Raw genomic sequence first — 25,827 nt, 5'->3', positions numbered from 1 at the left:
TTGGTAACATATTAACGTACGTCATCGATCGATTAACAGTTAAATAAATTATAAGACTGAAGTAATGATAGAGAATTCATTAAACCATACATTCACTCACCAACGAAACTTCAAAATCAATCCGAATTATCGTGACCCGGTGCAGCACTAAACGTTCTTGTTTCATCGTTCAAAAGCGACTTATCATAGCGCCTCTGTCTCGTGATTTTAGGCCTTGCCGCTCCCAGTAGAGGAGCGGATATTGCGTGGGCGGGCATGCCACTAAGATCCTTCCTCCCTTGAAGCAGGGGTGACGTGACACTCGAGGACTCGTCTCCTTCGTCGTCTGATATCGCGGGGTAGGTTTCTTTCAATTTTAGATTTGTTTCTATACGACGAAGAAACCTGGAAAGTGTTATATTTCTGACTGAATGAAGAAATAACTTAATTTTTTTACATACATAAATAAATTACAAAATATATAAGAGTGTGAATCAATCATTTTATACAAGTTTTATGTAATCACTTTTTATCGTTATATCGTAAATACGACCTTTGAAATCATTTTGTGCAGACACACTCAGGCCCGGATTTAGGGAAGGGCAACCGGGGCAACTGCCCTGGGGCCTCCACAAAAGAAGGGCCTCCATAACAGATTCACACACTTCGAGGTCCCGGGTTCGATTCCCGGCCGAGTCGATGTAGAAAAAGTTCATTAGTTTTCTCTGTTGTCTTGGGTCTGGGTGTTTGGGGTAACGTCGTTACTTCTGATTTTCCATAACACAAGTACTTGAGCTACTTAGATTGGTATCAGAGTAATGTATGTGATTTTGTCCAATATTTATTTATTTATTATTATGAGATATTTTGTTCAGATGCCTAGTCTCTATTAAATACTGTGATCGAAATCCGGTCAAGAGTCTTTTTTATATTTTTGACGGTGAAGTCGCAACGTGGGCTCTTTATGGCCTAGGTTGGCGGATGAGCATATGGCCACCTGATGGTAAGTGGCCACTACTGGCCATAGACAATACACTGTAAGAAGTGTATATATTTATGTAAACTTAACGTAAAGACTTGCGTTCTTAAATAATAGTACCTAAGTGTGTTTTCTATATAGGTTTGATAAAATCTTGAAAGTATATACTAAACCTTATTTGGTGACCGATGGTCCGTAGCTTGCTCACTTTGACAGGCTTCCGTGAGTCTTCCGTCAAGTCTAGATTCGATGAAATCTTTGATGTCGTGTCCTGTAAATTATCTCTATAATTATTTAGGAACAACTACACGTATTCAATAATTTTATATTTTACACAATAATTTATTTATATTGTATTATAACTAAAAATCTTAAAATAAAAATATAAAGTACCTACAAATCTTAGTAAAAGGATTATATCGTTAAATGGAATCAATAAAAAAAATATATATAGTTAAATAAATCGACGTTGAGACGCAATAGCAATTACACAAAACAAAAATGTTATCAGATAATATAAATATATCCCCAAAAACTTATACTGACTGTTATTATATAAGACTTTATTATTGTAAAAACAAAGCTAGTAAATGCTAATGCTTAATGCATATAAAACCTCATTTTATTTAATCAAATTAAAAGTTTCGTTACGTAAACTGGTTAATCAGACGTATTACGAATCTTTCAAGTAGATAGATATAGTCTTTACAATGACAGTCGGTATACAGGTCTACTCAGAATCACCTCAGAGCTCCTGCATTTTTGTCGCCGCAGAGGTTTCTTGATTCTCATCGTCTCTGGCTGCAAATATACTATACGTTGCGAAAACTGAATATAATAAGCGGAACATATCACATTGAAAAATACATATGGCCAAGCGAATAAATCATTTGTTGATATGAGGCGAGATTATGCAGTGGATGAACCCTTGAAGTGTACTTAAACCTGAATTATTTCTCCAGCAATGGGATATAACAAAGTTTAACTATGACTGTTTTGTATTAAATTAACATTAGTGCTTGAATTTATGGAATAACCAGTTATTTGTCGGATTATTGATCAAATATATTAGTTTAAAAATCAGTGTTAAGTGTACGAAATAATTTGATTTAAATTTCAGACATTGTATTTTAGCCAATTGCGCCAGACGTTATAGTGTACAAGTTTTTCAAAAACACAAGTACAACTTCTATTTCTTCACTGAAAAAGAATATGAAATGGAAAATCCGACACGACCGCAAAGAGTTCAGGTCTTACGTGAGTTGCCACGCCTTACAAACTAGGCATTAGGCCAACAGTGAATTTATTAATTTAAATTCTCTGAAAAGAGAAGTGATAACGTACCATTTATGATTTTGTAAATAAAACATTGAAAGCTACAATCAAACAACAATTAATATGTGATATTATGCGTTTAATAATATTTTTATGTAATCTTGATATTTTATTTAAATAAAATAATTAGTTACGCGGAAGCTTGTGCCATTATTTATTTTATAAATATGAACATCCATTGTATCCGACATTACATAAGTAATTTGTAATATTGCTTTTGACGGTCACGATCATGAATTTTCATATTTAGTGCCTTTTATTATTTTTGAAACAATTATAAGCGACATTACTTTATTTTGTGTTTTAATCGTAAAAAATAAACATTTTATCAAATATATTAGATCAACCTTGTATATTCGGTCAGGGAGGTTATCTTATTTTATATAACCTGCATATCCATATCTGGTAATCTGAATTCTCTAGCTGATGCAACAGATGCAACGGAAGCGTTGGAAATTGATTCTTCAGAAGACGATGAAGTAGCCAGTGCTGGCGCTTGTGATCTAGACCTGCGTCTTCCTGATTTTCGACCTCGATTGCAACAAGGCACCTGTAAATTACAAGAAAATAAAAAAAAATATATAAGGCGGCGTCGCTGTAAATGTTTTTAAGAAGCATGTGAAATTGGCAAGGCGTCATCATTCACTTCAATAACGATCTCAATATAAAATATCGGCACTCGCTCACGGTTGCCTGCAAATATATTTTTAAAACGACCGTGTTGATTGTCAAGTTGAACATTATTAATTTTCAAATTGGCGAATTGAAGAGATTATATTATATAGATGCTGATATATATATAAATTCTTACTTCTAATAAATTGTGCATGGAATGCGGCATATGAGGTAAAGTTGATTTAGCTGTTCCAGTTGCTTCGTGAGATGTTGTTCTTGATGTTCTTCTGTCTCTTCTTCTACCAGCTTTTCTGTGAGGACTGTTTCCGTTTTTACAGCTACCACCTTTTACACATTCTGAACTCGGAAAATCGTAAAGCCCATCGGAGTCTGTGAAAGGTAACTGACGCCCGTAAAATTGTGGGGAGAATAAACCGAGACCGGTTTTATCACTTAAAGGGCTTTCACTTCTCGAACTCACAGGACTCAATGGACGACTGCAATCAGAAAAGAGGATTGGTGGTTTTAAGCTAACCTTTTCATCGAGACCTCTTTCAACACTTATGCATTTAACTATTGTACATTTTGTAACACCACTTGGTGAACACATTGCTGCTTGTGGTATCTCTAAAGTTTCTTTTAAAACAGATAAATTTGCTAATTCCTTTGCACTGGAAGGTATATCATCTACTCTTTCGTCTGTGCCGATTCCTTCATCATTCGATTCTAACAATGGATCATCGGATAAGGTTTCTGAATCTGAACGACCTCGTCTCTTTTCGTTTCCCCCATCATTAGATGTAGCTGGACTTGAATTCGTTTTCATTAGAGGTCTTCTTCGAGATTGAAAACAAGAAGGACCACCACCTGAACCTGGATCTTCCATTTCAGACGGACACAAAGGATTGCTGGAACCACATCTCGAAGGACCTGGACTTGCCATAGAGCTGTAGCCAGATGATGATAAGTTGGATTCGGAGGGAGCTCTTTCACCTCTAGCTGACATTGAGAATGGGCTTAAGTAGCACATGTTTGCTGTCGGTGGCGGTGGCCTCGGTGACAAAGGTTCATCTGATTCCTCGCTTGCGTTATATGTGACCGTTATCAGAGGAGGCGGTTGAAAGTCTAAATGCGGCGGTGTTCTTCTTGGAGGTGGTGATCCAGGAGACGGACGCTCAATAGTGAGGACAGGAACTCTAAGAGATGGTGGAGCAGGTGAAGGAGACGATAGTTCCCTTTCGGAATCTTGACTATGTGTGACGCTAGGGCTGGGTGAATCAGTCACTTGAGTGGACGGTGTCGGCGTGTCTGTACTCAAAACCGGCTGACGTAGCTGTAAACAAAATTTATATGTAGACGTATAAATTACATTCAGATTTATTTTTTGGAGTGTAAATTATACCTTCAATCTTAATCCAGATTTCGGTCGTTCAGCTTTATCATCTAATTCATCTTCACTCGGTGATATACATGTAATTGTTGAATCACTTTTTAAATCTGACTCCATTTTTGCTCGGGGCATACGAGGCGAAGGTAGTGGTGTAGGTAAAGGAGTGGGAAGAGGTGTAGGGAGTGGAGTTGGAAGTTCACGTATTGGAGATAGACACTTATTTATACTACTAGGCACTTCGAGAAGGATGGAAGGTGGATGGAGTAAGTTACCAGACGATGACTGCTTGTGTGAACTGAGAGGATCTACAACCTGAAATTATTATACATATCGTATTATCCATAAGATATTGTAAATTTACGAATATATATTTTTGAATATTGATTATTTACCTGTATTTCTATAGTATTATGTGGTCTTGCAATGGGTGAATCCGGTGCAAGTGATGGGATGTGTGAAGAAGCGATAGATATATCGTCTGCATCCACCGTATCATCTTGAGGAGAAGACGCCGTTGGAGTACTAGACGCTGATATAGCACCAGATGACGTCCGAGAAACCATCGCTGATGATGATGCGAAATTTCGGAACATAGCCAATATTGAATCTGCGCTTGAAATTTTTGGTGTTCTATAATATGCAACGAAAAAAGATTATAAGCATTTAGCTAACAATTTATACAAATCCATAATGTATACCTAATGTTACCTGGAATACTTCTTAAGGGCAGATTGCGCTAGCGTTAAATCAAGACTCGACATTGAATCACTACCCTGATTGCTCGATGTACTGTGAGGTGATCTAACTTCTACCCCAGGCGAAGGCGGTGTGCTAGAAGCTTTAGCTTTAATAGTTCTATCTGCTATAACTGCCATCGGTATTGCAATTGTATTAACCATATCTACGTCAGAGCTAGAACTCATTTCTGCAGATACTTTGTTAAGTAACCTCGCAAAAGTTACTTTTTTCTCTAATTTCGGGTCAGATATTTGTCGCATCGAAGGAGATGTAGATGGTGACGACGCTTCGCTGGCAAATGACGTATCTTTGTTATCTACTCCATATTCTACAAAAGCTGGTGCACTTTCTACTGTACTTAATGTTCTTTTTTCAGACATTTGTATTAATTCCCCCATCGTTATTTTCTTTGAATGATCATTAGCTGGTGCTGGGCTTATGAGTTGTTGTAAAATTTGCTTTTTTTCTGCAGCATTCTTCTTCGTTGGGGTTGAATTATTACGTTTCTTACGAGGTGACGGTGACCCTGTATAACATATTATCAATGTAATATAAATTACTACACATAAAAATCTACAAAAGCTACGACACAGATGTTCATGACAAATACTATACCATTTAGAATGATTATTCACAAAATTTATTTTAAAAAGAACGTTAATTTGAAAGGCTTTATCAAGTAAACACTATCATGCCTTTAATATTACCAAGAAATAAGTGCATCTAATGGAAGCCAATTCTTTAGGGTAAGGTGCTATTAAAGAAAGTGTAGATTTAAACGTGCCAATTTTAATCGTGTTATGACTTGTACTGTGTTAAGTAGTTTTATCAATCAAATTTTTAAAACGAATGGATATGAAAATCTAATGATTGTATAGTTATCGTGTTTGCTTAGTATGAAATTAATTAAATATTTATTATTAAAAAATATATATTTGTGATATCTATACAATCGTATAAGGACAAAGTTATACGGCGTGATTCTAATAGACACTATTCTAAAAATTATAATTCGTAAGAATTTGATAGTATAGTTGAAGAGTATTTATTAGTAGGAAGTAAATATCTCGATAACAATGATAAACATAGATAGCGCAGAACAATGTCCAGAGCATGCTAAAGCAACATTCAATTCAGTTGTAAAATCCAAATATTATATTGTCAATAATTTTAGATAGAAATAATAACTTATTTTTAAAAATTTTCTTTTAATATATTGACAATAAAAAATTTGGTAAAAATTTGGACGATCTAAAAAGGTGCTAACGAAGGAAGGAGCGTCTACACAGTAATTGCTTATAAGATGTAAATGCATAGTTAAGGGTGCATACGTTTATGTATCACTGGTCTATAGCGAGACCGTTAAAGGGATAGCATTCCACACCAAGTATCAAGACAGCAAGGGAACATTCAAGACATTTAGCTCAGATACACCGCGCGCTCCGCTATGCTTGACAGATGTTTGCGAACATGACGTGATCAACACTGAATGAATGAGCGCTATGAACGATATGAAATATCGAAGACAATATGAGAGTTATAATGACTGACGAAGCGTTAAAAGAACTAGTAGAACGAAATAGAAACGGACTGGCAACGTATAAAGAAATTGATACACGAAGGAAACACACCTGAGGAAAAAAGGTTGAGATCAAAGTAGAAAAAAAATTTAGCAAAGATTTGGACATATAAATATCAACAGCGAAATATTCAAAACCGAATAAAAATAAAGATCGAGAAATGAAGCGATAGAATAATGACAAACGACAATGAATGATTTTATTTATTATGAAGAACGAAAACATGTGAGTCCGATCGCGGAGTGCACGGGTAGGAGCGCGCTCCACTCCTTACGTCCGGGCGGCGGCTTTAAGAGATCGTCCAAACTAAAGGTGCGCGCGGCCCGCGGGTGCGCGAGCCCCGACACGGACGGCTTGCGGATACCCAGCCGCGTGAGCAGCGTGCGGTGCGGCGCCTCGCCCGCGCCCCTCGCTGTGGACAAACGCGCAGTCACTAGCGCCGCAGGGCTCCGCCTGCGGCACCGCGGCGTACCGACCCGGACCGCGCCCGAGCCCCCGCGCGCCGCCCCGCGACGCTAGCGCCACCACATCAAGCCGGGATATATAACCGAGTGATTTTATGGACACATTAATAGGAGAACAATTAGCTTGGAAAGGGGACACTCATTTACTTAGGAGTAACATATTCATCGAGGCTACACATTAATCCGTCGTAATCGTATGTGATTATGTTAATAATAGCTACCACATTAGGAGCATTATTTCATCACAAGGTGGAGTTTTCGCCATACATCTAATATTCGGGTATACACATATCTTTATATCCCGGCTATTAAATAAAGCCTTATTCAAGCCAATCTTGACACAATTGTTTTATCTTGAAAATATTTACTAAATGTACTCATTTGTCAGAAACTATAATAATTATTATAAATATAAAATATGATTAATATGTTTTAAAATAAAGAGATTCGATCTAGGGCATTTTCTTATTATATCATTAATTTAGTATGTAATATATTCGTTATTATTTCATTATTTAAATATACATATATGTAATTCTAAACTTTAAGACAATTCAATAAATTATCTGAAATCTTTTGAAAACCGTAAATAATCAGGATTGCTCTAAAACAAGCTAAAATAATTGTGTTCATTGTAAATATCAAAAACTTTACAAATACGTAACTTAATTCGTTTTTATAACTTAATTTCATCTTTTAGCTGTTCTCTCTAATAGTAATGATCAGTTTTTGATATCGCTTTATAACATAGAAAGAAGACATTGAGACATATAAGGAACAAATTACTGAAAAGGTGTCTTACCATCCCAGAGACAGTGCGTTAGAAAATACATAATGCGGAAAGATCTGATAAAACATACATCAAAGCATTAATGTACGGTGACGAATCTATTGATAATTAATTTGTTTTAAATTTGTGTTTTATAAAAATTGTGAAAAGCTGTCATATTGGTAGTGTGCTATTCGTATTATTTAAATGTTTTTTTTTTTTTTGCTAATTTCTTTCCGTGTTTCATTGAAGCCTAAAGATTTGTCCTCCAAACGTGATCCTAATATAATAATTCAACTTACGTCTTGCGCATCTGTCGGCTTCCTCGGCGAGGAGTTTTTCTATCTTCTCTGGGAAGTGTCTCTTGGCGCACCACACTAGACCGATCATGCCGAGGACTACAAATACGGCGAATAGGCCGAGCCAAAATGGTTCTTGCATCATTCGTGTACCAAGGCCGACGATGTTTGGTGTTGGGTTTGGAACTTCACACCTGGAACGTGTCCACCGAATTTGACGCCTTAAGGCTTATGACGCATAAACTAATAACTCACAAATAATATTGCATACTTCTTGTTAACGAAAATATTACTCAATATTTTGATTTATTGTAATATTGAATACACGTAGTGGCGGTATAATATGGTACTAAATTTAAAGAAAAATATTATATCACGAAACCTCACAATGGTAACTTCAAATATTTCGCAATACACTGAATCTTAGAAACCTTATAAGATTTATCCTTCACTTGACCGTGTACAAAATAAATATTTTTCTCACCTCTTTCCCTTCCACGATGGATTACATTGACATAGAAATGCCCCATCTCTTTCCACGCATGCCCCTCTGTTGTTGCACGGCTTTGAAGCACATGGACGCACTCGTTCCGCGCAGCGCTTGCCTTTCCAACCTCGACTACAAGAGCAACTGAACCCTTCGTCACTGCTTCCGATTACGAGGGAACAGTTGCCAAAAATACAAGGTGATCGCTCACAAGCTGTGAGCAAGCAGAATGCTCCTGCAATAAAGCACCAGTAATAAATAGATAGAATTTTAATTACAGACGCAACCTTCAGTGAAGTAATCTATAATTCACATTGTAAAGTTATTTTTTATGATGTATGTTATACACGTTGATCTCAGAAACTTATTTTAGCAGAAGCTTATACATTTATTTAAAAAAAGAAGCAACAAATTAAATGTAAAAGGTTAATTAAATTTTCAATGTTAAATTTCATACAGTTTTGTTAACTTTACGAGTATTTACCAGTGTAATAGCCCGAGCACTGACAGAAATTTCTCGAATCATCTGCAGCACATCGACCACCATGCGAGCAAGGATTGGGATAGCACGACTCTAAGTTGGTCTCGTCGGGAAGAATGAGCATTTTGTTGTGATATTCCGCATCTAAAATATATTAACAATGAACACAGTCGAGTCTATTACATCTATAAAAAACTGTTTGACAATTAGTTTTCCATCTTAAAATAATATAAAATTTGATACTCATGTAGGCTATCGCCAAACAGCAGTACTTGCACCACCAACCTTGGGAACTGAGATGTTATGTTCCTTGTGCGTATTGTTAAATATACGCGTATTACTGCATGGCGTTGGAATATTTGGTGGTACCTAGATGAGCTTGCACAACGCCCTAAGTGGTAATACTTTGTAATTATAGTTTATCATTTTTAAAACTGGTGTCGTCTGTGAAACAATTTTATGTATCTTGTGCAAATCTGTTGCAAATTATATAACGACCATTATATAATTCGATGTAAAATGGATCGTTTTAGCAGGTGGTAGAGTTTTGTGCAAGCCCGTTTAGGTAGGCACTACCCACTAATGAGATATTCCACCGCTAAACAGCAGTACTCAGTATTGTTGTGTTCCGGTTTGAAGGGTGAGTCTAACTACAGGCACGACGGACATAATAACTTAGTTCTTAAAGTGGCGCGTTGGAGCGCATTGGAGGAATAATTAAAATTACTTACGGTCTTTGGGCGATGGCGACAACTTATCAACTGTCCGTCCGTTTACCTATCTCATAAAATAAACTCATTCTTCCCACCGGAAAACAGTAATAAAGTAAACAGGTGGTACATACGTAAAGTACCTAAAGCACTATTACTAGTTGAGTACCTTATTTAATAACTACCACAATCGTCGCAGCTCTTGGAGTGAAAACCTACAGTTGTAAAAGTAAACGTCGTTCCATATACAATATTTACATTGAAATGTTACACGTTTGGGTTTTCTATATAAGTGTCAATACTAGCCTATATTGACCATAAGAGAGACTTCCATGTTCAGTCCAGCGTCGCCAGCGTGGTGCGACACGATCAGTGAGTGAAGATAGGAGTTGATAACAAGAGGCGCATTCGACTCAGTTTTCCTTTTGCTCCTGGTAATGCCGCAGAGCGTCCATTGCGTGCCGTTGTTGTCTGTGTAGCTGTCTCTAACCTGCGATGACGTTCTTAGATACAAATTAGATAAAAATACTATAAATAATACCTTTTTAATTAACAAAAAAATAATCTCTTTACATGTATGTGGGTAAGTTCAATCTCATTATAAAAGGTTAACTATGTCTATAGTTTAAAGGAACAGTAATCATCATTAGCATATCAATCATTAGCCAATTCAATATATGTATATATATTATATGTAGGTATATATTATATTTAATTCCGTATTTTACTATAAATCTAGTGCGCGACAGCGGAGGAAAAACTCAAACAATGTAGGAATTGTAATTATTTTTACTATTTAAGAATACACGTAGTCACTCTTAATGGTGTAGCTTTAGGTTAGTGATAACCACTATTACTACAATATGTGGCGTCCTTGTAATATTTCTGAGTCTCTAGTAAGTAATTTATTATTAGAATCCTTTTAGAATAGCCATCAACAGTTCGTATCACCTCAATCCATCCGTTCCCCTGTCCGCACGGCCAGTGCGCGTGGTTGGGCACGAGGGCAGTGCGCGCGAACGAGGCGGACAGCGTGTGTCCGTGCGGCGCCAACACGCGCGTGCTGAGCGCGACGCGCGCCGGCGCCGCGCCCGGCCAGTTGGGCGCCGCCAGCGCGCCGCGCGTGCTCTCGCGGAGCTGCACCACGTGCGACACGTTCACGAACCACTCTGGAGATATTGTCTTTTTTCACATCGGTAACAAAAATATTCGTCTCCGAAATTTCCGTCTTATGATTTATCGTTTATAATATTAATTAAATGAGGAAATGATTTTATTTCATCCCTATATTTTTATTTAAAATAATAAAAAATTTTTTTGAAGGATAAACGCAATCCAAAAACATGATAACCATCTACGGACGGTTCCGTCGATTGGTCATGGTATAGTACCGATATGTTCAGTAGTTTTCATGTTATTGAAGCGCAAAAAAAATACACAATTTATATTAATGGATGACAAAACACGTCACATACTCCAAATGCCAAACGGTTATTAAAAATTCCCTCGTAATATTTTAGATACTAATTTGTTTCAAGTGTGTATTTCTTTGATATTTTTTTGATTACTAATAGAAGTAAGTTACTTAAAAAACTTTAAAAACAAAATTATTATAAGTAAATTTTAAATACTAAATAAATATATTAAAAAGTTACCAGTTTTGAAATGCGCAAAAAATCCTACTCCCGTAGCATTTTCACCAGTTCTCAACCTCAATCTCATGACTTCGGCTTGTGATACAAAAATTCCATTATTTAGTATCTCCGAATTCAGGAATGGTCTAATAGGAGCACTCTGTGTATCTACTTGAACTTCTACGTAATTGTCTTCAGGTATAACTTCAGTTACGTTGATCGGGACACCATTTTGGAAAATCCCGTAGCCAAAATCAAAGAAGCTGATGTTAAGGAATATTCTTTTACCTGAAATAATTAATAAGAAAGTCTCGTAATAGCGGTCTTGAACGAAAAGGACTTCAGTTCAAAAAAATAATTATACACACTCGTTTTAAAATATCATTTAATAAGACAAAGAATGGTAAAGATGATAATTGGTCTACGGACGCTGGTCAAGTGCGCAGAAGTTTTTATAGTGTGCAAGGGCAAATATATTTACACCCTTTACTCCTTCATTCATATTCAAAGGAACGGCAATCCAATACGACCAGGAGAGTTTAGACCAGGACCAGATCATTCAATTTTATTTTAAGCCTGATCTTGGATTTGTGCTTAAGACGTAGTTTAGACGAGATACTATAGCCTCATTAGATACATTAACAAGGTAGTCGATTAAACGAAGGCTATTATTTTCTCTGTGTAAATATATTCATTTAGTAGTAAAATTGAAGGTAAGTCATAAAATATGCTTAAATATTTAATATTTTTACTCTCTTTATTGAAATTTAATAACATACCTGTGGGTGCAAAAATATCAATGGTACAATCCAAATCAGGTAAAAGAAAATGTGGGTAGTTCGGGCTGTGTAAGACTCCTTCTTTGGACGTGAATGTTTGGGACGGACAACCTGCTAATTCTACTGCTCGCCAATTTACAGAGAACCCTGAACCTGGTGTGCTAAAATAAAAGAAAAATCACACGTTAATGACAGTAGACCAAATTGTGTATTATTGTATTGGCATCAGCATTAAGTGTGCGGAAATTTCAGCTCAACCGTTTAGGAGGATCTAGTTTAAAATTCCGTTGCAACCACAAGTATAAATAACAACACATTAAATAAATACAAGAAGTAAAGTCATAACGTAAGACTCTTTTAAATTTCGTTTTATTTATAAGAGCCCAGAATTTTAATAATCGTTTTAATTTTATACTATATGAATGAAACAGTATTTAAAACGGGATATTTACCATGTTTTTTATGTTCACAAGTGAACAAGACATTCGTAGATAATGTCAAAATATCGAGCTCCACCAAATAAAAATTAAAAAACTTGGTAAATATCCCGTTTTAAATACTGTTAGTAATAAAAATAACCATGTTAATTTAAAATCTTATATGAATGAAAGATTTATTGTAATTATACTTAGTAAGATAATCAATTGTCCAACTGTTGTTGATTTTGAAGCAACAAATTATGTGATATTTATTAAATGTAGTAAAACATAATTATTCTTGAACCCGCAATATAAGAGGCGAAGTATATTAATAAAGATATCATACAGATGAATAACATAATGTTTATTCTCACTTGTAATCCGAGTGAAAATGAAGAACAGCTTCGTTGGTCGTTGCCACCCATCTGGTTTCACCGACCGAACCACAATACCTTGACGATTTCGAATGAACTTTTCGATCTCGTAGCTATGAACATAATTTTAACATTTCTAAAACGTCGTATAATAAAAAAATGGAAAAAATAAGTATAAATTGACGATAAGAAAATGACACTAAAGAATAAGATTCTTTAGGCTGAGATTATTTGTTAAATTAAGACAATTATTGTTTCAGAGGTTTTGTAAACAAAAAATACAACTCAAATATGCTGAATAAAACATTCAAGAACATTTAAAGAAATCGAACGAAATCAAAATATTCTTTATTCAAGACTTACGAGAAAAATTGAATCGTTATTTTATAATATTCTGTCGCAAAGAATCAGCACCGAACGTATTTTTTCATGAATTAAAAATAATAAAGGCATACATAACAATACAATACCTCAATAAAATCATAAAGGCAATCGTTCTGGTACTCTAAGTCGATGGTCTGGAAGACGAACACGAGTCGCGTATTGGCAGGTCCTCTAACGTGCACCCAATAGTCTAGATCGTTGTCATAAATACTTGGGTGATTTGGGCTGGTTAGTACACCTAGAAAAAAGTGCGACAAAATTAATAAAAAAACTTTAGATAAGGTGAACGAAATGACGCGGAAAGTATTTTAGGGCTTAGTAAAGCCTAACTAATGTAATTTAAAATTAAGTAATAAGGTTTTAAATATATGTATAACTTAAATATATAATGTACTGATGCTGTATTCGCTTAACCGAAACTATTCATTTAATACACATGTTATGTACGTAATTGTATGTACCTTAATTTTGATTTTTTTACAAAATGGATGGTAAACGGACCAGCAGCTATGCCACCTGACAGTAAGTGGTCACCACCGCCCATAGCAATTGGCACCGTAAGAAATATTAAACAAATCCTTACATCACCAAGGCATCACGGATCTTCAGAAGTAAGGTGTTATGTCCCTTGTGCCTGTAGATACACTGGCTAACTCACCCTTCAAACCGGAACACAATACTAAGTATTTTGTATTGTGTGAATAGGTGATGAGTGGGTGGTACTTGCAAGCCCGTACCGACGTTCTGTAGGTAGGTCAGACTCCGACGGGCTTGCACAAAGTTTTACCACCAAGTAGGTTTTATATTTATATTTATGATTTTACATTAATTTTTCTTAATAATCTAAATTTTAGTTAAATTTTCTTGTAAGAGAAAATATCTTAGAAGAGATTTTTTTATTGCTTCAGTTAGCAAATGGGCTACCTGATGGTGAGTAGTCTCATTGAAGTATATATTTTACCTGATGTTCCTTCAACAGTTGTGTTCGTCAGAATATGTTCCGAGTAGAGGCGACGTTTGCATACGTATCCACCAGTAGCTGCACATTTATGCATCGTCCAATACAAGCCACTGGGTTGGGATGGTACCGGTGATGTCTTCCACTGCAATTAGTGTCAAAGTATGATTATACGTATTACTCAAAGCATTGCACGAATTCATTAATTTCATTTTATCATCAGCAGCCTGTAAATTTCCCACAGCTGTGCGAAGGCCTCCTCTCACTTTGAGGAGAAGGTTTGGAGCATATTGCATGAATAAGTGATATTAATTATTGTCATTCAAGGTACGTTATGTCATTTAATATTTAAGAAAATATTACCAAAAACTTATGAAATGCTAGTTCTAAGTTTTGTTAGATAGATTTGTTATAAAAAAAATGTATTCGCTATTTGAACTCGGATTAACTTAATTTTTGGTTACAAAAACCGTCACGCTAGTACATTTTCCAATCAGGTATTAATGTATCTTACTTGTACACCTAAACACGCTTCGTCGATTTCTTCTGTATCGTTATACGGTGGCCAAGCATGGTAATCCAAAGTCGATCCATCAATCCAGCTGAGTTCAGCGCTGTTGTCTACACGAGCACCGAGCCAGTATACGGATCCAGCACTGTAATCGCTGCTTTGTCTGATGCCTGTTACTACGAATCGTTCCTCTTCTGCTGTGTGAACGGATGACAGCTTCATGTTTAATCCATCACAAACCTAAAGTAAAATAATATATATTAATAGAATATATACTGCAGCGTAAAGTTTTATTAGGGTTTTGCTTCTCGCCAGGGTAATGCGCGGAGGACGTGATTGAGATCATTCTTTCCCCTCCCTCGAGGACAATTCCGCCGAATAGTTACTGTGAGTTATCCAATCAATAGATTATGGAGATCTACAAATACCACATACAAAGTTTTCACAATTCTGTTCCAAATTTGACAGCGTTCAATTGGAAGGCTCCCAAAACCAACTATTTCTTCTTCGACTTTGACAAAATCAGCTATATTTAAACATTCAACTGACCAATTTTAGCCAAAGCAACCATATCTAATGGAAACTATGGCGACCTGAACTGAAATCATGATCTAAGAATCAGCTGCCTATAAAGTATCACGAGGCAGTTGATTGGGATTACTTGTTTCTACTTTTGTATTATTATATCAATTATAATTGCTATTAGAAGAGATTAAAAAAAAAAAAACCATCGTCAAAGTCTCAGACTCAGATGTTCTAAATTATTTTTTTAACGTCCCCTCATATGTATACATGTGTCTTGAGGCTACGATTTATATCATATTATGTATTTCCTCAATAATTAAGTTATTTACCATTATATTTTGTGCGTTATCTTGTGAAAATACAATTTTAACATACTAAATGTAAATAGGAAAGAATATTTTTCTTCAGACCATGTGAACATAGCGAAACTGTACCGTCTGCAGAAATATTTTTCCTATAAAAGTGAAAGTATTTTTTCCAATAAAAATAAACACCACAAAGAGAATTTATTCATTTCAAAAGGCAATATTGTCTCGAACGCTCATGATTCTTTAAATAAATTCTCAATTATTGCGAATATAGGCAATATGAGCTACATAAGGCATTTGTGAATAAATACAATACGCCCTTTGGGATATATCATAACGCACAATATGAAAGTGTTGAACGCGAGCTTGAGGGACATTCTATATTCAAATACTATTTGAGATTTAGACTTAAATGATGTTTTATTCATAAACGTAGAGCCATATAATTAATACTTGACTTCATAGTTAACAACTATATGATACGTTAGATGTGCGTAAATTTTGGCGCGCCTTGGGGGTAAGCCTGAATCATAGGCCGTGGAGGCGAACGGCATAGTGCTCTTTTATGTCGTCGTGCCCCTTTCCGCCGCAAGTTATTAGTTCTATTTGTATGCGTGCCGCGTATACTATATAATAATATACATAATAATAAATATTGGATAACATCACATACATTACTCTGATCCCAATGTAAGTAGCTATAGCACTTGTGTTATGGAAAATTAGAAGTACCGACGGTACCACAAACACCCAGACTAGACAACATAGAAAACAAATGAACTTTTTCTACATAGACTCGGCCGGGAATCGAACCGGTGTACACACTACTCGACCACGGAGGTCGAATATACTTTGTTGCTTTGTATTATTGTGATTATAAAAAATAAATTTTATTAATTATTTTACAAATTTAATCAACGTTTTATATTACGTATAAATTCTTTCAATATCCATCAATTTCGATGTTTCACATTTGCCAGTGACCTGTGCTGGGTGTTGGCATTTTTTTTAAATAGACTAATCGGTTATAGCCTTACTATTCACGTGGCTTATTCAAATAGCGAAGTGGAATAAGCTGGTCAAAAGGAGAGGAGACCAATGCCCAGAGTTGTACTCGTGTATTCAGAGACATTTCACTGTAAGTTCAAGTATTTTTTCTCATACACAAATATCTTGGCTAGCTTTGTAACTGATTTATCTTTTAAAGATTGTGCTCTTACTGATTTTTCTGCACGGGTCTCGATGATCTTTAAATATCCTATACAAAATTTGTATATATCTTGACGAGCGGTTACAGAGCGGATCGACTAATTCATATCGAATTATGTTTATTAGGGAAGTTTTCGCCATGTGCAGCTACACTTATATCGCTTCTAGCAAGAATGATTATAAGAAAATGTTAACCTCATTGCTTATTGATAAGTTGTTTTTAATTTGTGGTAACAGATGCCTAGGAAAACCCAAAGATCTGAGCTCTTTGCGGTTGTATCAGGTTTTCATCCCATTATATTATGAGAGCAAGAGAATTATTTTACGAGATAATTAACTATGCCCTTGTTTGCGCACATATTTGTGCAATATAATATCTACTGCACAGTTGGCTAGTGGCTTCGATGAGAATGACTATATCGATATAATGCTTTAAGAGAACGATATATATTTAATTCATTTCCATAACTTTGTCGGTCATTGTAAAAGGTGAAGTGGTCATTTGTTTTAATCAGGCTTAACTATTCACGCGTTCACCCCAGTTGTTATCTCAACGCTAATCGTTAAATCAGGGCATGAGAATTATTCAAATTAACTGTTAGTATTTCCAGAAATTTCGAAGGTCAAATTAATCCTTATTTAAACAAGTAATCCGTTGGAATTATATTTGAATTAGGATCAAATCTTGGCAATCATGGAATATTTTACGTAGATTTATTTTTTTTAATCTTATGTTTAAATTTTTAAGGACATTAGCAATCATATACATATATTCTAAGCATCGATGTACAAAAATACATATTTGTGTAAACAGAATTTAAAAACGTTAAGCGAATTTAAGCAAAGCAGTTACATCACGTTCCTTGAAAAAATACGGTACTTAGAAGATTCCCCTGAGGCAGCATCCTCATACAAAAGATACATTCAACTACGTTTTATCGTTGAAATAACAAAAAGAGTCTCTTACAATACATTAGTGAAATAAACTCGCCTCAGCTTTCAACTCGTTTCCAAACTGGGGATGTTTTATCTATGGAAAATTTTTGTTCGCAATAAACTATTTTAAAGTCGTTTAATGTTGGTTTATTTATTTCATTTGAAGATTTTTTTAAATTAACACTTTTGTAAATTTATATACATTTAAATATAAATAGCAAAGAAGTTTACTTGGTGGTAGGGCGTTGTGTAAGCCCGTCTGGGTACCACCTCATCATATAATCTACTGCAAATCAGTAATACTCAGTATTGTTGTGTTCCGGTTTAAAGGGTGAGTGAGCCAGGGCAATTAAAGTCACAAGGGCCATAACATCTCATTTCTCAAATTTGGTAGCGCGTTTGGTTATCTAAGAAAATATTTAAATTTCAAACGGCGCAACTGTAATCCATGTAAATCTGAACAGCGGTGACCACTTATCAGGTAGCCCATTTGCCTGTCCAACTACCGGTGCCATAAAAAAAGAGCCTGTTTAATGTTAATTTAGGTGTGAATTTTGTTTCACCACGCTTCTTCGCATAGTACTTACGTTGCAAAATTTACTAATATTTTTTTTTTCACGACGGAGCAAGGTATTTATCATAATCAGCAATTAAGTACACAAAATCTCAGAGGGGCTATATCCGGTTTTGAACGCGTAATTTTCGGAAAAATCACGTGTTTTGGTTACTGTTCCATTTATTTTATCTACCGGAAATTCTAAATAGAATTCATATTCTGATAAATATCTATTCAAATAAATATTTAATTAAATCGAATTGTAATTTTAAACTGCTGTATATTTTTAAGTAGTTTATTTTCTGTAATAATAAACTTTTCCAATTAGTAATTAAGGATTCGCTTTGGCTACTTTTACGTTACTTTTGGGTAGCGAAGATTTTCATAATATTTCCCGTCTTAGGTACTTAAAACTTAGACAATCGATATGAGCCGTTAAATGTATTCCGTAGAGGAAAATTTTCACCATTTAAACTAAGAAATTTCTAGAATAAGATCCAGAATAAACGAATATAGCTCGTTACGGTTATAGAGTGAGAAATTTTACCTCATAATTGGATATAATTCGGTTAAATGATTTTCTAATGATGTTGATTAATGTACTTTGTACAGATTTATATTTTTCAAGGCAAAATTATAATTATTTTAAATCTATTTATGTTTAAGATATTATAATGGTAGAGTCCATTTATACGTTTATGACAACATTTGCTGTTCTCAAGGGAGACTATCCAAATGCACCGAACGTATTATAGTGCATAAGATTGTTCACAAAAACAATCTCTGTCTATTTTTTCACTTTTTTTAATCCGAAAGAACTGTAACACCAGTAAGAGTTGAAGTGAGAGTCGAAATTATCTTCAGATTCATAAAGGCAAACTGTCCAGCTGTTCCAGGATATTACTAAAAACCTCTTGAAAGAAAAATCCAATATATTTTGTGAAGAACTAACCTTGAATTTTAACAGAATATTTTGAAATTATGTTGGATTACAATATAGAAATACTGTTAGCAATTTAATATTTTTGGCGACATAATAGATATTTTGGGCAAGCATCGTAATATGCTAAGAACAGGCTTCCGGTTGAATATCATACTCTTGAAAACTTGTTGTGTCTGGTTTTGAAAATATAATAATATAATCCTGCGAGGTATCGAAATAACCCTGTACAAACAAATGGCTCACCATTCTTGTTGACTCCGTAAGGGAGTCATCAAACCTTGAGAATTTCTGCTCAATTGCCAAGAGGGATATAAAATTAAATATTAACTTGGATCTTTTGGGACTTATCGTTAACTTGGGTCCCTGCTCGGTGTAATTTGGACGTTGGCTAATTGGGGATCTTTATGTATGTATACATTCTAACATTATTAATACGGTAAATTGTTTATGTGTCAGTAAGCCAAATTATTTTATAGTTAAATTGTCCATATTAGTGTCTCTATAAAATGAAAGGGTCCACCTGATAAAATACATTAAAATTAACAGTCTGTAAATTTCCCACAGCTGGGCTAAGGACTCCTCTCCCTTTGAGGAGAAGGTTTGGAGCATATTCCACCACGCTGCTCCTATGCGGGTTAGTGGAATACACATGTGGCAGATTTTCGTTGAAATTAGACACACGCAGGTTTCCTCATGATGTTTTCCTTCAGCGCTGAGCACGAGATGAATTATAAACACAAATGAAGCACATGAAAATTCAGTAGTGCTTGCCAGGGTTTGAACCTGCAATCATCGGTTAAGATGCACGCGTTCTAACCACTAGGCCATCTCGGCTAATAAAAAATAAATAATACTTAAATTGTTTTATTCCCAATGTCTATGAATTCGCTAATTTCCTTCCATAGTATAATAACCTTTTACAATGATAGAAGATTTTTTAAGTTAGCAACAGAGGTAGTTTGGACGCTTAGTAGTTTGAAGCGTGGAACTGTGAGTAACCTCCAAATGCAGCAGACTGAATGCAGTCGAGTAACAATTCTGTACCAATTTTGTGAGTATCACTTTTCTAGTTAATTCGTTAATTGTGGTCCTGATCATTGAAAATGCTTTTAACCCACCAAAGAAACTCGCCCGATAATTAATTTACGTATTAAGAAAAGACTAGGACCTAAAAATAAGTTTGAAAAGTACACAGATAGAAACATTAAAAGGAAACAGATTATAACTTGGAAAATTCTTTTCTACGGATAACATTTGCAAGAAGGGTAACAACTGAGAGAATGACTATAGAAATCAATTTCAGAGAAAAACACAAGAGAATGTTCATTGTTCATTGTTCATACCTGCTTTGCTGTAGTCCAGGATGCCTGGGGGTAGCCGGAGAAGAGATAACAATAGCCGTTGAAAAGGATCTGCTTCACGTCCATACATGACTGCGCTGTTGAAACAAAAATAATTGTTATAGATTATCTTAAAACACGATGCATGTATGAAAGTAGCCAGTTGAAAAAGTATTGGATTCAACCTTAACGACCTCTGGGTAAAAAATACCCCCCCCCCCACTATCAGTGGATAAAGTTTCGATTTAATTTTTTTTAATAAATAAATATCTCATTAATAGATAATTTTATTTTAATTATTCCTATGTATTTTATTTTTTAATATGACACAGTTAACAGGTTACAGGTGTACATATAATTTACAAAGCACAATTAAAATAAAATGACTTAAGTGTTTTAAATTAATAAAAAAAACAACACGCAATAGGAAAAAAATTGTATAATGGTTGTAATTTATTATACAGACAGGAAAATGGGCTACCTGATGGTAAGCGGTCGATTTATAATTAAATTCTTATAAGAACGTTTGTATCTTCATCAAACACAATAAAATTGTAAAGCTACCATCCATTCGTAGCCACCCAGCAAGAATGTCTGTAATTAGTCTTATTCTTCAATGAAATACAAAGTCAATATTTGATTCTGAGTACTGGTGCAAGTGTCGTACCCCCTAGTACATGATTAATTTAGCGAAGTTGTTGACTTAACAAACACAGCTAAGATTAGGTCCACTAGTAATAGCGTAGATCTAAACCACACATTGCGAATTCAAATGTAGATCAGGACTTAATTGTTATTTACTTCAATGGTACCAACGATTGTTTGTGTTTACTTATTTTTTCGTGCCCGTTAAGGAATACGGTGCGAGTAAACCTCTGCGTTTCATGAATTTCTATGACATTTATATACACCTCCAATCTGAAGCGTAGTGAAATAACCATTAAACTTTATCTTTAAGGGTATCGCTGTCTTCATGACTTATCTTTAAGGCTATCAACCAGTCCTTACTTCGCCAATGCGCCACCAACCTTGGATGCTAGAATGTGATATCGCTTGTACCTTGGACAACAATTAAAATTAAAGTATTGTTGCTGATGAGTGAGTGGTACCCAGGATTTGCACACACCAAGTAACTTATTATTAGTACAAACTATAAATTTTCAACTTAAATTTTATAAATGAAAACGTCCTCCAATTGTTAAATTAGCTTTTATTATTTAGAGGAGGATAAAATAACAAGCGAGGTTTTATCAAGGGATTCCTTCGTCACTTTGTAAATTTAGTAGTAAAATAACTTTCTGTGCTATTTATATTAAATTGTCATTTTTTTTAAAAAGACAAAATCGACTATTTTTTAATAGTATTAAATAAGTTTCAAAGAAAAATTCACACAAATATTTAATTAGTAACATAAATATTTTTTTGTCACTAAATATGACAATCGAATAAGGATTCATGAACAATGGAAAGTTTATTTATTTGCGAATTTAAGAGAAATAATTTTAATTTAAAAAAAAAAACAAAATATAATCGATATTAAATAATTTATTAATCTTTGTTCCATATTTCAAACTATTTTATAGAAGTGAATGTTTATTTATACATTTTGGTAGTCTCGAATAAGACATTTTTTGACAGATTAATGTGCAACATATTATTTAAACGACAACAACAACATTATAAACAAAATTGTATAAACAAAACAAAAAATAAAAAAACAGACGATATGTTAAATTTCAAATGCTTGGATCCGATCGCTAAAACGTTTTCTCATGAATAACTCGCCCCGCGACAGCCGCCTCAAGATGTTTTCAAAAGTAACTATGACCAAGTATTGAATAAGCTTATACAATATTCGACGCGTTTGGAAAATATTTCAAAAAGTTCAGTTTCAAAAGGATATCGTTTGAGTAAAATTCAGACAGCTAAAAATGTAAATTCAAAGAAAGTGACCCTAATAATATTACATAATGGTATATTTTGTTTTATTATTTCGGTTTCACGAAAAAACTAATAATGCGATTAACGCAGAACTTTCAAATTATTATTCTTTCATATATCATTCAAGATGAATAAACTAATATCTTGCATATTTTTTAGGATATATCCTTATTTACTTGGTTGTAGGACTTTTTGCAAGCCCGTCTGGGTAGGTAGGAAGTTAGGTAGGGTAGGTACCACCCACTCATCAGACATTCTACCGCCAAACAACAGTACTCAGTATCGTTGTGTTCCGGTTTGAAGGGTGATTGAGCCAGTGTAACTACAGGCACAAGGGACATAACATTAGTTCCCGTGGCGCATTGGTGATGAAAGAAATGGTTAATATTTCTTACAGCGCCATTATCTATGAGCGGTGGAGACCACTTACCATCAGGTGGCCCATATACTCGACCGAAAAACTATGCCATAAAAGAAAGAAAAAAATAATTAAACACTGACCTAGTCAGTTAGAAATTTGTCATTCCAAGTGATTTGAATATAAACGCCACTAGATTTTTAATAACATCGCTATATTAAATTATATAACACCAAGGAAACACCACCTAAATCCGTGATGAATAGCAATGTGACACTGTTCTCCACCAACAGCCCATACTGCCATTTGGTCCACCGATGGGCTGTTGCCACCGAATCCGAACAGCATATTACCATCGGCACGTTGGCGCGATCTGACATCTTGTGAAATCGAAGGCCATAGAAAACCAGCTCTTTTATTCTATATCAGTATCCTACACATTGATATAGAAGATAAAAAAGTGCAACTAAGACTCGAGGTATGTGACCTGGTAATATTTTATCATAGTTCAAAATGAAAACTTATTAATACATCATAATCTCATTCTATTTTAACTTTTAACTAAACATTCATATACATATATATCAATTACTTAATATTTTTCTTTTAAATATGCTTTTTTTAAATGGAAAGCAGACGACCAAATGTGCAATCTTATTGCATGTGTTCATCATCGCCCTGCTAGATATATGGTACCGTTAACACCGTTGATACATCGCCACTTTCAATCATGACTTCAATGATGCTATAGGCCTCGTAATTGAACTAGCTCAGTCAATTTCACACTAGAACATAGCATACCCAGCCGGGCTTGCACAAAGCCCTACACGCCCTGCAAGCGTCTTTGTGACAATCAGTGAGCCTTTGTTAGGTCTAATCTCACTATGAGGTTGCCTGTAAGAAATCGGTATTGTATTAAGTGCAGAATTTCACACGTATTCTCTATTTTCCACAGAAATTTAATTTTTTGTTTTTTTTTTTATATCTTAGTTACCCCAACTAAGATATATTTTGTTATTATAATGATAATAGAGGAGAACCAGCTTGAAGATACGTTTAGTTATTTAACATATGATTAATACCAGAAAATTTGACTATTAAAGGGTCGGACACATTAATGTAACTAATTACCAAAGGTGTAACCGACCCCTAAGAGTTCTGCTGTAAAATATTATACCCTCGCGTGAGATATTTTTAAGTACGTAATTAATTGAAAAAAAAACCAATTTAACCGAAACCAAATTCAGATATTAAATAGCAGAATAAATGCTTCGATATTTATAATGTTATTGGGTTCTTTACATGCAAGTCGTGGAAGTTATTACGTATTCGATATTGCATTCATATTGGCAGGAAAGATAAACAGAAAATGGCTGACTCTTATACAATGTAAATACGAGTAAATATGAAAATGAGAAGCCAAGTTTTTCCATTACTACAGATGAGGAAATGTATTGATATTATCGGATTGATTTGAATAAAAAATGATATCATGATTTTTTTGTGATTGTATTTTATACCACATGGGAAAAATGACCCTTAAATTATTATTCCTAGTATGTTTCATTTTCATTATCCACCAACCCGCATTGGAGCAGCGTGGTGGAAAATGCTCCAAACCATCTCGTCAAAGGGAGAGGAGGCCTAAGCCCAGCAGTGGGAAATTTACAGACTGTTAATGAAAAATTTCATTTAGCAAGTTCGTGGCTTTGTTATGATATAAGAAAAAAAAAAAATAGTCAAAAAAAATTATAAATTAAATGATTTCTCAATACTAATGATATATTAATAAAATTAAAATGAAATGGTATAAAAACAGTTTTAAATGTATTTAATATTTGGATGTTTTTATTTCCTCGTATGACGCTCAGATTTTATTTTATTACTTCATATCAAAATGTCAACCACTATAAAACCTATCGTAATCTGAAGCTTTATTACATTTCATAACTGGAATTTATTTTTATTCTGAAATTCTGGCAATGGAATTTTACAGACAATCGCAAATAAGAAAATAAATGACAAATTGTCTAACGCTTAGACATTTTTTTCTCTCAAGCAAACTAATAAATTCTCTTGACCGAGAGATGTATATATTCTAAATAAAATATATTGTTGAGCATATCATTCACCAACAATTTTTAGATTACTGTTATTTTCAAACATCTGCTCTACTTAAAAGGGGCAATTTCTGAAATTTTACCTTATTGATTTTTGTCTGAAGTACAACATAGATGAAAAAGGGCCCTTTGTAAAAGATATCCACGACAACCTTGTGCCTGTAATTGCACGGGCTTACACTCTTTTCAAACCGGAACATAAGAATATTAAATATTGCTGTTTACAGAATATCTGATGAGTGGGTAGCCTACCCATACCGGCTAGCATAAAGCCCAACCAATATATGGACATATATTACATAAAAGCAGGTGGTAGAAAAATTGCTATCTATACATATATTAAAATTGGAATGTCTGTTTGTAATATTAAAATAACCCATTTTTACTAAATGCATATGTATGTATACTCGGTACATATACCAAAATAACATTTACAATTTTTGTCTGTCTGTCTGTCTGTTTGTTCCGGCTAATCTCTGGAACGGCTGAACCGAATTCGATGGGAGTAACTTTTATTTTAGAATTATATATAGAATAAAAATAAAATCACGCTACAATATCCAAATAACTTAAATTCAAACAACGCGCACGAAGTCGCGGGCACAGCTAGTATAACTCCATTCCATTTCCATAAAACATTATAAATGAGACATAAATATTATGTCTCTTGCGGCTGCAGTAACACTATCAGTTTTCCTATTAGTCA

At 34.5% G+C, this 25,827-nt stretch overlaps 1 protein-coding gene across 1 annotated transcript in view; it reads right to left on the bottom strand.

The window, feature by feature from the left end:
- The window catches only part of LOC113394249 (uncharacterized), a 305,225-nt gene continuing 279,398 nt past the window's right edge, over window positions 1-25,827 (bottom strand). Inside the window, exons 11-31 of the mRNA XM_064217365.1 lie at window positions 20,706-20,800; window positions 14,889-15,125; window positions 14,378-14,519; window positions 13,503-13,654; window positions 13,033-13,145; window positions 12,240-12,400; window positions 11,482-11,748; window positions 10,778-10,995; window positions 10,133-10,316; window positions 9,120-9,260; window positions 8,633-8,870; window positions 8,152-8,342; window positions 6,891-7,028; window positions 5,007-5,562; window positions 4,691-4,928; window positions 4,311-4,610; window positions 3,105-4,241; window positions 2,682-2,843; window positions 1,703-1,759; window positions 1,132-1,229; window positions 1-384 (exon numbers count right to left, since the gene is read on the bottom strand). Of these exons, the coding sequence (XP_064073435.1) occupies window positions 117-384; window positions 1,132-1,229; window positions 1,703-1,759; window positions 2,682-2,843; window positions 3,105-4,241; window positions 4,311-4,610; window positions 4,691-4,928; window positions 5,007-5,562; window positions 6,891-7,028; window positions 8,152-8,342; window positions 8,633-8,870; window positions 9,120-9,260; window positions 10,133-10,316; window positions 10,778-10,995; window positions 11,482-11,748; window positions 12,240-12,400; window positions 13,033-13,145; window positions 13,503-13,654; window positions 14,378-14,519; window positions 14,889-15,125; window positions 20,706-20,800 (5,093 nt within the window). The 3' untranslated portion in view covers window positions 1-116. The remainder of the gene's footprint in view (window positions 385-1,131; window positions 1,230-1,702; window positions 1,760-2,681; window positions 2,844-3,104; window positions 4,242-4,310; window positions 4,611-4,690; window positions 4,929-5,006; window positions 5,563-6,890; window positions 7,029-8,151; window positions 8,343-8,632; window positions 8,871-9,119; window positions 9,261-10,132; window positions 10,317-10,777; window positions 10,996-11,481; window positions 11,749-12,239; window positions 12,401-13,032; window positions 13,146-13,502; window positions 13,655-14,377; window positions 14,520-14,888; window positions 15,126-20,705; window positions 20,801-25,827) is intronic.

This window comes from Vanessa tameamea, chromosome 16 (genome assembly GCF_037043105.1).
Source record: "Vanessa tameamea isolate UH-Manoa-2023 chromosome 16, ilVanTame1 primary haplotype, whole genome shotgun sequence".
NCBI lineage: Eukaryota > Metazoa > Arthropoda > Insecta > Lepidoptera > Nymphalidae > Vanessa > Vanessa tameamea.
This window is presented reverse-complemented; position numbering and strand designations above follow the sequence as displayed.